The following is a 14575-nucleotide window of genomic DNA, read 5'->3' as shown; positions in this document are numbered from 1 at the left end:
GATTACATTATTGTTGTATTGCAGGTAATTAGATGCGAGGTTTTACTCATTTCTTCAAACGTATTTGAACTGGTCATGGTTAAGAATTCACACAACTGTTAAATCGGCAGCAGAATGAATCTTACAAGAATAATACCACTGTATGTTGTACTCAAATAACCTGATGATGAACAATACTACTACTAAGAAATACTACGTCCAGTTAAAATCCACGTTAGTCATCGAGTTTGACTCTAAATGATTGGACTTTTGTGTTGTTTCTCTGTTGCAGGCTTAAGACGAGCAGGGATTTATTTTTATTTTTCCAAACAGTCTGATTTAACTTTTTGAACTTGTGCATTGACACAAACTCTCTCTGGCAGGTTCGGGTGCAGACTTCAGCAGCTGCCGGCCCCCGGTGCAGACTGAATGCAGCCCTGTCAGTGACGGAGGGGCTGTAACCTGAGAGCAGCTCCGGGGGATTATTATTAGACAAAAACCCGGAGAGGCAGCGGAGGCATCCAGATGTTGCGTTCGAGGCACCGACACAAGTCAGGAGGAGAACCAGCGCTCAGACACACTTTCACACACACAGAGGAGCGATGGGAGCTGGCAGCCTGGACTGAAGAAGAAGAAGAAGGAGAAGAAGAGGAGGAGGAAGAAGAGGAGAGAGGTTGTTTTTTTATCCGGGAGGAGGAAGAGGAGACGTGGAGGAGGAAACTTAACTGTGCACTTTTGGAGGTTTAAACCCGGGGGAGATGTTTGGGTTTCTGCGCCGGACTGGAGTTAAATAGTCTGCGTGAGGCTCGAGCTGAGGTTTAAACTTTTTTTTTTTTTACTAACATTTAATAGTCGTGTGTTTGTGGACAAGCGGACGGACCATGGCTTCTCTCCACTGGCTCCTGTGCGCCGGGATGTTGTGGACACTGTGCGCAGCCTCGTACCGCGGACCGCTGCACCCGGAGATGTCCAACGGCACCTTCCATCACTACTTCGTGCCGGACGGGGACTACGAGGAGAACGACGACCCGGAGAAGTGCCAGATGTTGTTCAAGATGACCGACGAGCGAAAGTGCGGCGTCGACGAGGACCAGGACGCGGCGATACGCGACGACTTCACCATCGTGAAGCGGCAGATCGAGGACGCGGCGCGGGTGCTGGAGGGCATCGGGAAGAGCATCTCCTACGACCTGGACGGGGAGGACAGCTACGGGAAGTACCTGCGCAGGGAGACGGCGCAGATCAGCGAGGCCTTCACGAACTCCGAGAAGTCTCTGCTGGAGCTGGAGGTGAAGTTCAAGCAGAGCCAGGAGAGCGAGCTGCGGGAGGAGCACCGGCTCAACGACGACTTCCTCAGCATGATGGTGCACACGCGGGACGTGCTGAAGGACACGCTGGACGTCTCCCTGGGGCTGAGGGACAAACACGAGCTGCTGTCCCTGATCATCCGCAGCCACGGGACGAGACTGAGCAGACTCAAGAACGAGTACATGAAGTTCTGAAAAAAGTTTTATCTTAAAATTCTCAGATAGCAAAATTGTGTTGGCCCCGGATGAGGCCCACTGTCCCCGATCACCCAACCATGGCCCGAGATCGAGTTCATGGAGGTTTTACTTAAAAAGTTTCCTGACATACTTTATCGTAGTTTATTTTAGGTTCTTTCTCAAATAGCAAAAATTGTGTTGGCCCGGATGTGGCCCACGCTGTCCCCTATGAGTACACGGAGTTCGGAAATAAGTCGTCCCTACAACAAGTCTCCAGAATTTCCCCAAAAAGTTTCCCAACGTACTTTATCGTAGTTTATTTTAAAGGTTCGTTCCCTTAGAGCTAAATTGTTTTGTCCTAGATGTGTCCGACGCTGTCCCCCGATCATCTGCAGCCACGGCACAAGACCGATCAGACCGAAGAACGAGAAGTTGAAGTTCTGTAAAATATAGTTTATCGGAGTTTATTTTAGGTCCTTTCTCAAATAGCAAAGAAGTTTGGGCCCGGATTTGGCCCACGCTGTCGCCCGGCCCACATACTGCGTGGAGTGATCGCACTTGGGTGGTCCGCTGCTGTTTGCCAGACCTGGGCCACAAGTGAGCCATGGCACTACCGCATGTCGACCAAGGATGGCCCAAATTAGGTTTGCTCTATTTGGGCCATTTCCACCTTTCACATTCAGATCACACTTTGACTAGAGCACCGCATGTTGGCGAGAAAAGGCTCATATTTGTTTTTTGGTATATTTTGGCCACATTTGCTATTTTACAAGAGCCACTTTAGGCTCACATTAATTTAGTTCGGGCGACAGGACGACCAGAAGCGCTGCATTGTTACCTAAAGTGGCCTAAATCTATTTCCTTTATTCCTTCATAAATGTATTGAAAGTTTCCTGGAAAGAATTGTGCAGTTTTGTACTAGTTCCAGGAAAACAAGAGAGTTACAGGAGCTTTATTTTAGTTGTGTTGAGCTTATTGTTGACTTCCAGATGAATTTCCATGCAAAAGTAATATAATGATTTATTAAATGGCATGGCTCTTTCCAGGAAAGTTCGTAGGAGATCATTTGGAAATAAACTGGGATTTACGCCTGAAAGCTGAAACCTCACTCTATTTCATTTTTTTTTTTTTATTCCAGGTTTTATGCTTGAGTGAGACCATCGAGTGAGGTCATGGGTGAAGATTCATATCAGGGATTTAATATCAAAGCTCAAAATGTCAGTTCGCCTAAATTACAAATGAAATTAATAAACTCAACTACTTCAAACAGACATTAAACATGAGCCGTTCTTAATCTTTCCACTACATGAACCTCATTAACAAAAATCAGCCGTAATTGTGACGTTGCAAAACTTTGGGAACACGCAGTGCTGATGCTCTGCTCCACTGACCTCGGAAGTTGAAGCCATGAAACTACGTCACGCCCGAGTCGACCACGTTCAGGCACAATAAAACGGTTTGTTTTACTCTGCGGGGTGTGAGGGATTAGAGTTTCCTCTCGCCAGGCCTGCCGTTATTAGCAATAGCATAGCATAGAGCAGTATTTGCGTTTATCTAAGTGTCTACAGAGGTAAGCGTAGAGCAGCCATGTTGGACCTTATGGTCCAGGGGTCATTCTAGTTGAAATCTCCCTCTGGGAACTCTGAGACTTTGACTTCCCAGTTCAAATGGAACGCACCATTAGCAACTCACACTTTGCCAGCTGTTTAACATAGAGGGGTGGGAATACTATACTTGGAGGTTGTGCAGCAGCAAGTGACGCAGGAAACATTGTGGGAAGTATAGATTCCAGTAAATGTCAGCAAATCCTAAGTGTCCTGATCTGAACTTCACTGACATTAAGCTGATATTAAACATGCAAACAGGAACTTATCTCAGAATTTGAAGTTCATCTGCAATGAAGGGAAATTCTTAAATCAAGACTATAGAAAGACTCGTATTTTTGCATTTGCAAACTGTGATATCGGCCAAAAGAAGAGTTTTACTAACTTCTGACTTACACACGTATCCCTCAACGAGAGTTCATGAAGTACAACTTTTGAAGAAAGGCTGATATTTAATGTCTGTTTGGTGCAGGGGCTGTTTTCGTTTTCTTTTTTTTACTTCAAAAATCAACAAACTATGTATTTACGCAGATTTTTGAGATGGAAGCTGAATTACCAACCGGGCAGCCGGGTTCAATCAACTTTCCACAAACAGATTTTTCCACCATACGAGGAGTGTTGGTTTCTGGTCGTATAATGAAGCTCCATGTATAGTCTTCTTTATAGTCTGATTGGAACACAGGGGCCCCAGTGTATACATGCTGAGTGCATGAGCTAATTTGGGCCTGGGGCCCTCTGAGAGTCTAATATGAGCGTGTCTTTGCTAAACCAGAACAATGAAGGTGAATTACATTTAGTTTGTGGTGCCCACAGCATTAAATAATAAAAATGGGAAACTGAATAATTTCTGTCCAGAAACAGTCAAACTGCAAAATACTGAAGAAAGAAAACTGAACAGCATTTAGAGAAAAACAAGCCCAGCTCAACGATACACGTCTGAGGCCTTGTGGTGTCGTCGTGACGAGATCTGACAAGTTCATATGTTCTTATATCATCTTTTATGACGTGAGTGAGAAATCTCAGAGGGATATCTCAAAATCGAGTAAAGTCAAATTATCTTCATTTATGAATAAGTAAGGAAACAAGCTTATTGAGTGAACTGACCCTTTAAAAAAAAAAAAAAGTCTGACCGGCATTCACATTCAAAAGTCTCACTTTCTTTCAACGTTACAGCAAAAACAAATGACATCATCCGACACGTGCACGGAGAACATTGTGATTTGTGATCAGCGTCAGTGATAATAACACACCCAGCGAACCGTAAACACACACAGAGGTCGTTACATCACTAAACATGGCCGGAAACAACAGACTCACATTGTCCCAGTCTGAGTGAACGGTGAATCAAATAAATCTCCACAAATGTCTGATTTTTTATATAACGTCTTGTTATATTTTGGACAGTTTCTGTGTCAGTGTCTTTTCTATTATGTGTTTCTGTTTTAATTCTGACCCTGGACGTTAAATAAACTGTAGTGAAGCAGCTGACCCGGTCACAGCTCCTCACATGAGCGACTATTATCACCGGTCCTCCACATGAACGTTTCAGAAGTGACAGAAGAATGTTTCCAAGTGGACACCAACAGTTTCTTTTTTTTTTATTGTTTTTGCTCTACAGGCTTGCAGACGTTGCACTACACTTTACTGTTCCGGTGCTAAAGGTTGTGACGTGGTGTAAAATGCGAGGCCTCTACTGTGCCGTACTGCACAGACAGTGTAATCTTGTAAAATGTACAGTGTGTTATTAGAAGTAAGTAAATACTGTGAGTGCCAATATCTTTATTACAGAACACGTTGATATGTATTCATTGTTTATATAAAGTTTTGAAATAGAGCAGCGTATATATATCTATTCTTGTTCACCTTCAAGATGTGTGTGACGGGTAAGACTGCAGGTCGTGTCTTCTCAAATAAAGAGGTTTGTGTTTCACGTACAGTGTTGAAGCCAAATTATTTTTCACTGAGTCAAAACGCTCGTCTTCTTCACCTTTGTCGATTTAATGACATGGTACATTTAATTTACATGGTGCATGCTTGATATGCTGAACACACAGGAATAAAGAGAATTAAAACAAGAGAAACATCATCAGGTCATTAAACAGAGGAAAATGTAAAGTGCATATTGTAAATCCGTCTTCCTCCATGTTAAGGGACAGGGCATGGGCCAGAGCAAGAAGTCAAAATACACGTCAGATAGAAGTTTTTGTAATTTTTGGTCGTATTTAATCACACTGATTCATGTTCAAGCTTGGTTGCTATGACAACAGGGTGAAACGTCATGATTGACAGTTGCATATTGATGAAACCACGGCTCAATCCCCTGATCGATGCTGCACAGACTCGCAGGACGTTCGCATCTGGGACATTGGGGATTGATTTCTAGACATCGGGAGGAAGCGGAGAGGCGTCGTTCATCTTTATACACGGTCTATATCCCGGCCAGGCTAGCTGCAGGATGCTAACTTCACCAAAGAAGTGATTAAAAAAAGACAAAGTCAATTCGATCGGTAAACAGCTGCTAAAGTGAATGTTATCTAGTACAAACTTACAAATAGGAGTTTTAAATCGTTCCTCATGTGAAGCCGAGGATCCCCACGGAGCTGCATCCAGGCGGTCCACAGACCCGTGGTATTTAGTAGACCCACAACCACAGCGACTGCATCTTGTACTGCCACGTGCTTCAAAATTACAAGTCCCCCTTCCCCATGTTTGCTTTTTTTTTACAAGCATCTTTCTTCTGTGAATTGCACGGAGGCTGTGGCCCCTTGATTATGAGCTCTCCGAAGGAAGAAGCTGCTGGTTGGTATTTACGAGGAGCCGAGATGTGAGGATGTTGTGCTGACGGTATTTCGAGTGGTTCCATGCAAACAGCTTGTTTTTTCCTGTCAGCGGAAAACAACATTATTTTGTTAAAAAAAAAAAAAAAAAAAGGTGGCGTAAACAGAAAATTTGGAAAGGAAGGAATTTAAATCCCCTGAGTATCCTCGACTGTACTCCATGAAAAAGTGCCGACTGTGCAATAATGTAGTTCAAGCACACATGGTCTGATTAAACTTCGAGCCCACAGTTTACACTCGGAACGTAAAGGACACACACACCGCTAACACACACGTGGAAGCTTTACCCCACAGTGTATTTTTCCACGAGAGCGGAAAATCCCTGGTTTTCTCATTTGTGCAAAAAGATTATTGGCACCATTAAGAGGAAAAATCATTAATGTAACCTAAAGCACATAAGATCATCTTTTATGAAACGTCTGCTTTAACTATTGTCCACAGAGGAAATAAATGATCCTGCATTGTATTTTATATTTCATTTTCGTAATGACTAACTTTAACAGCAGAGAAACAAAAGACGTGCTCTTGTATAACTCCTTGTGCTAACATTCATCTATTGCGTTGACATGTGTGCACCTCCACTTTTTATTAGAAGCCCTCAGCGCTAACCCCAGTAGAATAGAGTGGCAGCCCAGAGAGGCTTAATGGCGTCTGCCCTGTGTCACTATTCTGCAGAGGGAATTTCAATACGGTGTCAGATGAAAAAAAAAGAAAATGGAAAATGAAGTCATGTTATGAGTTCAGGGTGTGTCGCTCTGTCGCGGTTTGAAGTACTTCTGGCACATTGACATTAAATCATTTTGAAGAAGTGCCCTACTTACACAGGAGTAGGCGTATTTACAAAAAAAAAAAAAAGGTTTGGTGACCTCCCTAATTTTGCAGCGAAGCTGGAACATAAAAAACACAATCCAGAGATTTTCTCCCTCTGACGAGCTCTCTGCTGTGTCAGCTCCTGAAGCATATTTCATCCTCTCTCTCTAGATATTGGATGAAAGTTGAATTCTACAACAACATGAAACATCCGTATTTAAAGGAGAGAGTTCCAGCTCGGCAAACGATCCAAGGTTGATTGAAAACGATTCAGCGATTACACTCACACAGTTCTCCCTCTGATTGCTGAGAAGCTGCTATTTGCTTTTAAATTGCTGGAACAAATACAGAGACCGTATTGTTATTGGAAACCTTGTTAGTTAGCTCATATATTTAAGAGCACAGTTATTGGGTCTACTTATTGCCTCATTTCTGGAAGGTGTTGAGTGTGAGAGAGCGAAATACGAAGGCAGAGAAGGTGAAATCAGTCTAAGAGGCGGCTCTGTGTTCAGAACAGATGTTGGCTCTCGGGGAGGAAGAATGTCCAGAAGTGAGCCGGCAGGTCGATAACGCCAGCGATCAAATCTCCCAGACACGAGTCTCTGTGGGTGAATGTATAGAGTTATGTAGTAAATTGAATAGATATGTTCAAATAAACATTTCTTTTGGAATTGTTAAGCTCATGGTGACACAAGGTTGTTCCTAATATTTACACCCCTCAGTCAAACTAGTCAGTGTCAACGACACTCTGACTTTATGAGATGAATTCACTTTTCTGCACTTCATCCAGCTCCTGCACTGAAAAATAAACTAACAACTAAATTAACTTCTTTCGAACCAAAGTGAGCAGCTGCAGCTTTATCTCACGATTTCGAGTTAATAAGAGTTAATAATTAGAGTCGCTCAGTTTGAGTAGAAATAGGTTTATATTCATATGTTCATATGTTCGTCTCTTTGCATGTTGGTAAAATGAACTGATTTGATTGAAACATGGAGGAAGGAGCCAAAAAAAAGAGCTCATTACATTTTTGTTGTGGATCCAAACAAATGATGTGGAAGCAAGATTTGTTCTTCACTTTCTTTAACAGTGCGAGACAGGGAATTTCTTTTATTCCCAGGGAATAATTCATGCATCTTGATTTTATTTTTTAAATTTGGCATATTCAGAGGACTGATATGTTTGAGTCTGTGCAATTTGGTGCAGCTTGATTAAATAAAATGTTGCATGTGAGTGACATTTAATCTACACAATCGATGCCAGTGGGTCTCAAAAAGCTGCGTTGAAATATACAACATAAACAATAAAGTTTGACAAACTCAGTGACACGTATTCTCGCGTGTCATTGAGTTTAAATGGGTCATATCATCTGACTTATACTCAGGCACAGAGTATATTTGTGTGTATACTTGGAAAAGTCTGTGTGCAAGGCTGCAGCAAAATTCCCGCCACACTCACTCACACAATTACACATAACAGAAAATCTCCCATGAAAATGTTTCTGGCTGCTCTTCAGCTCACTTTGGGCCCTTATGTCACAGTTTACTTCAAATTATATCCAGGCGCCACTCGCTGCAACGCTCCCACAAGCCTCTGGCAGTGAGACGATGACCCAGCGTGCCCAGCGGCTGCAGCACGGTGGCAGTGACATCATACATCATGCAGACCTTCAAGAGTTTGCTTGTGCAGCAGCTCAGACCCGTTAACATCTAACACAAAGAGAAATTCCAATATTCCTTCTTATCGTTTTTCATTATCAGTTGTTGCTCCTCGTCAGGGAATCGATTGTATTTCCTGACAGATTGGGGGAGGGGGGGGTTTGCGATGCTATCATTTCTTTTTGTGTGTCTGAATCTGTGTCTCTGTTTCAGGCTGTGTTTCTGCGGCAGCTCTCACAAGTGTCTCTTCTTACAGCTGCAACTCATTCTGACCACCGACAACAGAACCTCTGCACAGCAGGCTCATATAAATGTAATATCATAATCTTAATTCCCATCTCAACAGATGCGTAAGCGTGGGAGGGGGGGGGGTCGCCACTTCTTCCTTTAGCGCCATCCGCAGGTCAAAAATATCTCAATATATAAAAATGGGTCGGTTCAAATTGTGACTCAGACATTCATTGTTCTCTGAAGATGCGTCCCACTGAACCTTTGTGATCCCCTGACTTTCCCCTTGTAAAGTCGATTACTGTAAATACATTTCCCTCTCAGGATGAAACACAATCAATTAGCTAACCCCTCTAGCTTTTAGCCCTTTCGTTAATGAACAAATGCCTGCAGAGATAATGACATTAGCCTCAGCTGTAGTCGACTTTGTGTTCAATGCTAATCGGCAAATATTTGCGTTCTTACTCCCTGAACCTGCTGAACATCTACATGTCACCATCCGATGCTACCGCTGAGTCAGGGGTGTAAGTGCAGCCTCACAGAACCTCTAGTTCAACATTGACACAGCGCTGAGTCAATATACAATAAAATACACAACCTCTACGAACAACGTCTGATCAGAATATCTCTAAATTAATAAAAGAACACACTAATGTACATTGCAGATTTATCATCATTAGTCAATTTTCATTTCTTTGCTTTTTTAATTGGTGTTTGTTTCCAGAGATGTTTTGTTATGATGTAATACAGTTTATATGATTTAAATTTTATGTTTTTTTAATTTTATGTTCTTCTAGTCTAGATTATGTAATTATAATATATTTTACTATGCTAGCTGCTGCCCGCTTTAACTTTACTTACAGCTCATTTACTCCACTTTTAGTTCTTCTCTCTCTCTCTCTCTCTCTCCTTCTGTCCTCTCCCGTCTTCTCCTGCGGCAGCTGCTCAGTCTCACAGTGCCCCCCCCCCCCCCTCCCCTAATGAAGTTATTTCTCTTCAGCCTGAGATAATGGCCCAAGAACAAATCTATTTTAATGCACGCTCAATGCCCGTGTCATTACAAAAGACATTTCAGAACGGTTGGTAATTCAGTTTTACTTGAAAAAAAAAAAGAAGTGTAATATATCTATTGTAGGTTTTTTTTTTCTCACTGCGTGTGAGCCTCATGTCTCAAATGTGCTGATGTGGATCCAGTTTTAAACTCAATTTTTTTAACTCTACATCGGGGATGTTTATTTCTTTCTGCACGTTTCGTTTTCAAATCGTTAATTACCATCCCCCGAGGGACGTGCAGGATTAAAATAAGACATTTACTGGAATGTCAGTTTGTGTTGTTGTTGTTTTGAACACATCATTAATTAGCATGATTTGTAGCTGCTAATTGGATGACAGCTTTGACGGAAGTGATATGACACGAGCATCGTTTACTACGTTCTGAAGAAATCTGCCGGGTTCTCAATATATGAAACACACGGGTGTTTTCTGGAGTTTATGTCTGAAAACAGCTTCACAGTAAAAACACTGGAGAAAGAGAATAATGATGAATGGCGCGAATTTACCGCTGTTGGTTTAACCACCGGAGGTTTCAACCAAACATTCATCCACAACTTTCCTCAAGGTCTAAACCTCTGAGACGTTCCATGAATCACATGATGAAAAAAGTATTTTATTCTGCTCTGACAGTTTTTCTTGACGTCAGATATTTCGAAATTTTTACTTGAACTCTTAAAACCAACATGACAGTCAGTGAGTGCTGCTGGATGCTTTCGCCCGAACCAACTTCTCGTCTGTTTTAAATCTCTCCTTCCTCACGGCCGCTGGCAGACTCCAGCTCTTCATGCTAGCTCACATCACTGTGTAAAATAACAGACGGCTCTGACTAACAGACAGCAAAGCACAGACCTCTATTGGCTCCGTGTCCGTGCACATGTGCAGCTCGTCGGACCTTCCAGAAAGAACGGGGAACAATCTCACGGGGGGTGAACCTCATGTGAACTTGTCTCGGTGCCAGAGAAGAGCTGGATTCAGGACGATGGGTGTTCGCTCATTATTTCTCTGTCGAGATCAATAAGAAACCAAAGACACTTTGATTTCAGCGTCTTTCGGAGGAAATCAATGTGGCTGTTGATGTGGATATTTCATTCCAACAGGCACTGGAAAATCCTCAGACGCCAGAAATGATTCATTCCACATAAAACTGCAATGAAACACAGAGACTGGACTTCATTTATATCAGTGGCGTGTAGCAGTGACTTTTTTTTACAGATAGACGAGCAAAGAACCAACTACACCCCTGACTCAGAGCCCCTCAGCCCCCAGCCTCCGCCTCAACGTTCCATTCCACAGTTTACTACAACACAGAGAAAAGTGGACCAGACTAAAACATGCACGACCTCTCACTGCAGCAGTTGGAGAAAATCCCGACCTGTCCTGCTGCCTGTTTGTCCAAAGCTCGAAATCTCTCCCCCGCATCGTCCTGCACCAGATTCCACACACTCATCTCCATCCATGGACTCTAGTTCAGTTCTATCTATTTCATTCGTACATGTTTTACTTCTTCCATTTCTTTCATACTTTTCTTTTAAACCTCGCTTGAAATTTGTTTTAAACCGCTTGCTAATTTTCTCGGTGTTGTTTTTTTTAATGTTCCTGTGCAGCACCTTGACTCTACCTCGGTGTATGAACGGTGCTTTATTAATATACAATTGCCTTTCCTTGATCCTGATGTCGCTCTCATGACTGTACAGTAATCAAGCAAGAGCCAGTAGCTCATTATCTCAGACGAGCTTAGCACAAAGACTGGAAACAGGAAGCAGCCTCCAGGTTTTTGGCTCAGACCAAAGGCAACAAATAATCTTCCTGCCAGCACCTGTAAAGCTTAATTATCACGTTAAGGTAATTGGTCTAATTAGTTAAATTGAAGCAGAGTAAAAACACCGACCTTTTCTTGTCTCAGTGCAGTTGCCAGTATTATTGTTTTTACAACATGTTAATTAATGAGCAGAGGTGCTGGTTGACGGGTTGTTATAGTTGGACAGAGCCAGATTAGCTGTGTTCAGGCTTCGGGCGAAGCTGAGCTCACTGACTCGGTGAGGCGATCTGTCTGTGTGACAGTGATATCGATCTTTTCATCTCGCCGCCAGACAGCAAATATGAAGGAGGGGACAGGGGACGGAAGTCTTTTTCCTCAGAAACATGCCGGACCGCTGACATAGAAATGTGACGGTCAAAGTTCACAAGAGTTCAACTCCACATGAAGCGAATGTTTTAATTGCCTCGTCATGGAACCGTCCCCGAGCTCAGCAGCCACAACAATATGTAGAATAAAATTTGTTTTGAAATCAGTTGTAAGTAATGTAAAATAAATTGGTTTAATAAAAGCTTGTTGCTCTGCATATTGTGTCATTCTTCCTGTCTCACACTGAAATACAGAGATCGAATAGAATCTGCATTTCACTCGGAGGCAGTTTTAGCTTCATATTGTTTTATTGGAATTATCTAAAAAGAGTTTGACGAGGTCTCTGCAGCTGCGCTTTAACAGCCATGACGTCTTTGTCTAAGTTATTAAGCCTCGATATGATTCATTTGTTGTACTCTATATTATGTTATAACAGCCCCTTACTCATATTACGAGTCCAGATTCAAAACCAATTTAAAACAAATTACGAGGATTTGCACCTTATCTCCACTTAAATTACTCCCAACTATTAGAAAAATAATTAATTGCATTTGCATTTTCATGAGATCTCAATCCTCACTCCAGCAGAGCAGCAGTTTCACGGTACTGGGTCATTTTTCATCTTGTGTTTGTATCAGTGAAAATGCATCAAACCAAAATTAACTGGGGAGCAAACCGAATGGAAACCCGATGCTCGCTGTTAGCTCCGCTGCTTCTCTGCATATTGAAACACAAATGCAACGAGACAACAGCAATTTTCAAAGACAAATCTGCTCAATTAACGGAGCAGTGGAAGAAGTATTCAGGCATTTAGCAGCGAAATCCCCACAAACCTTTTTTTATTAGGGGATTATGAAGCTCAGCTGCAGTGGAAGTTTAGTCCTGCGTCACTCGTCCTCTGAGTAATCACTCACATAATGTACCTTGTACTCTGTCCAGTGGTGACTGCTGCGTTTAACTACACAATTACTGCAATAAGAGACACAGCAGTGACTGAAGGGACCTTCACTGGGACTTTGTGGGGACGGAACTTTGGATGTGAAATTGGCCGCAATCCCTGGTCGCTAAACGGATTAATTGTTTAATTTCTGGTGCATTTAAAGCACATTATCCTCCGTTCATCTAATGGAAACAGTCACTGAAGAATTCCTACACTGGGATTCTTTCGCAAATATAACATGGATATAAATTAAAGCAAATAGACAAGTTGATTTGAAAGAATGTTTGTGTGTAGAACAAATATTTACTCTGAAGGGAGTAAAATATACCATTAGTGGTACGGACAACAACTTCTTCTTCTCACAGCACAGACGACACACTGATGTCAGGAGAACTGTAATCATAAAACTATAATGTCTTGCATATGCAGTCAGGGGTGGCGTCATTCGGTGCGTCTCATTCAAAATGATAATGACTTCGGGGACTTTGTGGCATTCCAACTCGGGAGGCATAAATAATGCACTGCTTCACTCAAAGCACAGGAAATTTGGGAAAAATAAACACGCACGGCAGCCAGCGAAATCTGCACAACTCAATTTTATGATGCAGCTCTGATGAAAACATTTGCCAGTGAGTCTCCAGAGCCAAGTTCTCTGATTGTGGTTTTACGTCCTCCTGCAGGATTGGCGAAAAAAACCATGAAGCCACTGCAGGCGGTTAGTGCTGAGGTTTCTGTGTCTAAACCATCACATGGTGGAGCTTGATTCTTACGCCTGTTTCAGGGGGTTAAATGTTCGTTTTAGATGAATCACCATTTGGAGCCTTTCAACACCTCGATCATGAGACGTTTGGGGATCAGACTCGGTCGGGACACCAGAGACTCACTGAAAAAAATACAACAACGTCCTGCAGCTCTGAGCCTCTCGTGTAGTTCTGTATGTTTTACCATAAAACGTAGTTGATGACACCTTCACCATCCTGCGCCGGGGAACACGATGGAAGACAATGGGCCTTTTTCCCAGGTTGCTGTTCACTGGGTCTGTGGCTCTGTCATTACCTCAGCTACAGGTTAAGGTTCAAACAGGTTCAAGCCTGTGTGATCACATGATCACTTCAACCTAATTACACTTGTGGTTTAAACTTTAACCTGCTGCAGACCTGGGTTGATGTTCAAGATAATAAAGTTCAGTTTAGAACACATTTGTGCAGCTCAGATATTTTTATTTGACGATGCATGCTCTTTTGAGTGTCAATTTAAAAAAACGTTCTTTTAAAAGTCATAGTTGACCTTTAATTCCTCAGAATCACTTTAATTAATGCAAGTTCTGTGGCTGCACTTGGGCCATAAGGTCAATTTCTGTTAATTCCGATTTGGCCACAACGTAAGACAACACACTTGTGCTGTTTGTAGAAAACTATTTTACAGTGGTGATTCCAGAGACTCACAATATCTCCTCTTTTTTTTTACGGCGGTTGGCAAACAAACGTCTGACCTGCAGTGTGACTGCAGAAGAAAAACAAACATGGAGGAGGACCGCCGTTAGAAATATGGATGTAGTCCGAGCGAGATTAGACAGTTATTTAATCGCAGCTAAGTTCAAGTACACAACGCTTCCCGCTCAGCTCGCTCTCCGTCTGTTGGAGCCGATTATCATAAACATCGAACATGCTCCGACCCAATCAACAGCATGAAGATGATTTTAAATCCAACATACTTCAGGATGTTTTAGGCAGATCATTTTACTGTGTATAAAAATCTTCTCTAAGTTCTTCACGTGTCTTTCTATTATCATCTGTCTTCGTGTCGTGGACACAGAGAAACTCCGGCATGTTCTCTCTCTTCCAGTGAGCAGGAGAGTA

General features: G+C 42.4%; 1 protein-coding gene across 1 annotated transcript; it reads left to right on the top strand.

The window, feature by feature from the left end:
• The first annotated feature begins 388 nt into the window (after positions 1-388).
• On the top strand, positions 389-4997 carry fibinb (fin bud initiation factor b). The gene has a single exon (XM_020099538.2). The coding sequence runs from the start codon at positions 861-863 to the stop codon at positions 1479-1481; it is 621 nt and encodes a 206-aa protein (XP_019955097.1). The 5' UTR covers positions 389-860; the 3' UTR covers positions 1482-4997.
• The last annotated feature ends 9578 nt before the right edge of the window (positions 4998-14575 follow it).

This window comes from Paralichthys olivaceus, chromosome 1, assembly GCF_024713975.1.
Source record: "Paralichthys olivaceus isolate ysfri-2021 chromosome 1, ASM2471397v2, whole genome shotgun sequence".
Taxonomy (NCBI): Eukaryota; Metazoa; Chordata; class Actinopteri; order Pleuronectiformes; family Paralichthyidae; genus Paralichthys; species Paralichthys olivaceus.
This window is presented reverse-complemented; position numbering and strand designations above follow the sequence as displayed.

Coding starts and splice junctions, on each gene's coding strand:
- fibinb (XM_020099538.2), top strand. CDS start 861: ATGGCTTCTCTCCACTGGCTCCTGTGCGCCGGGATGTTGTGGACACTG.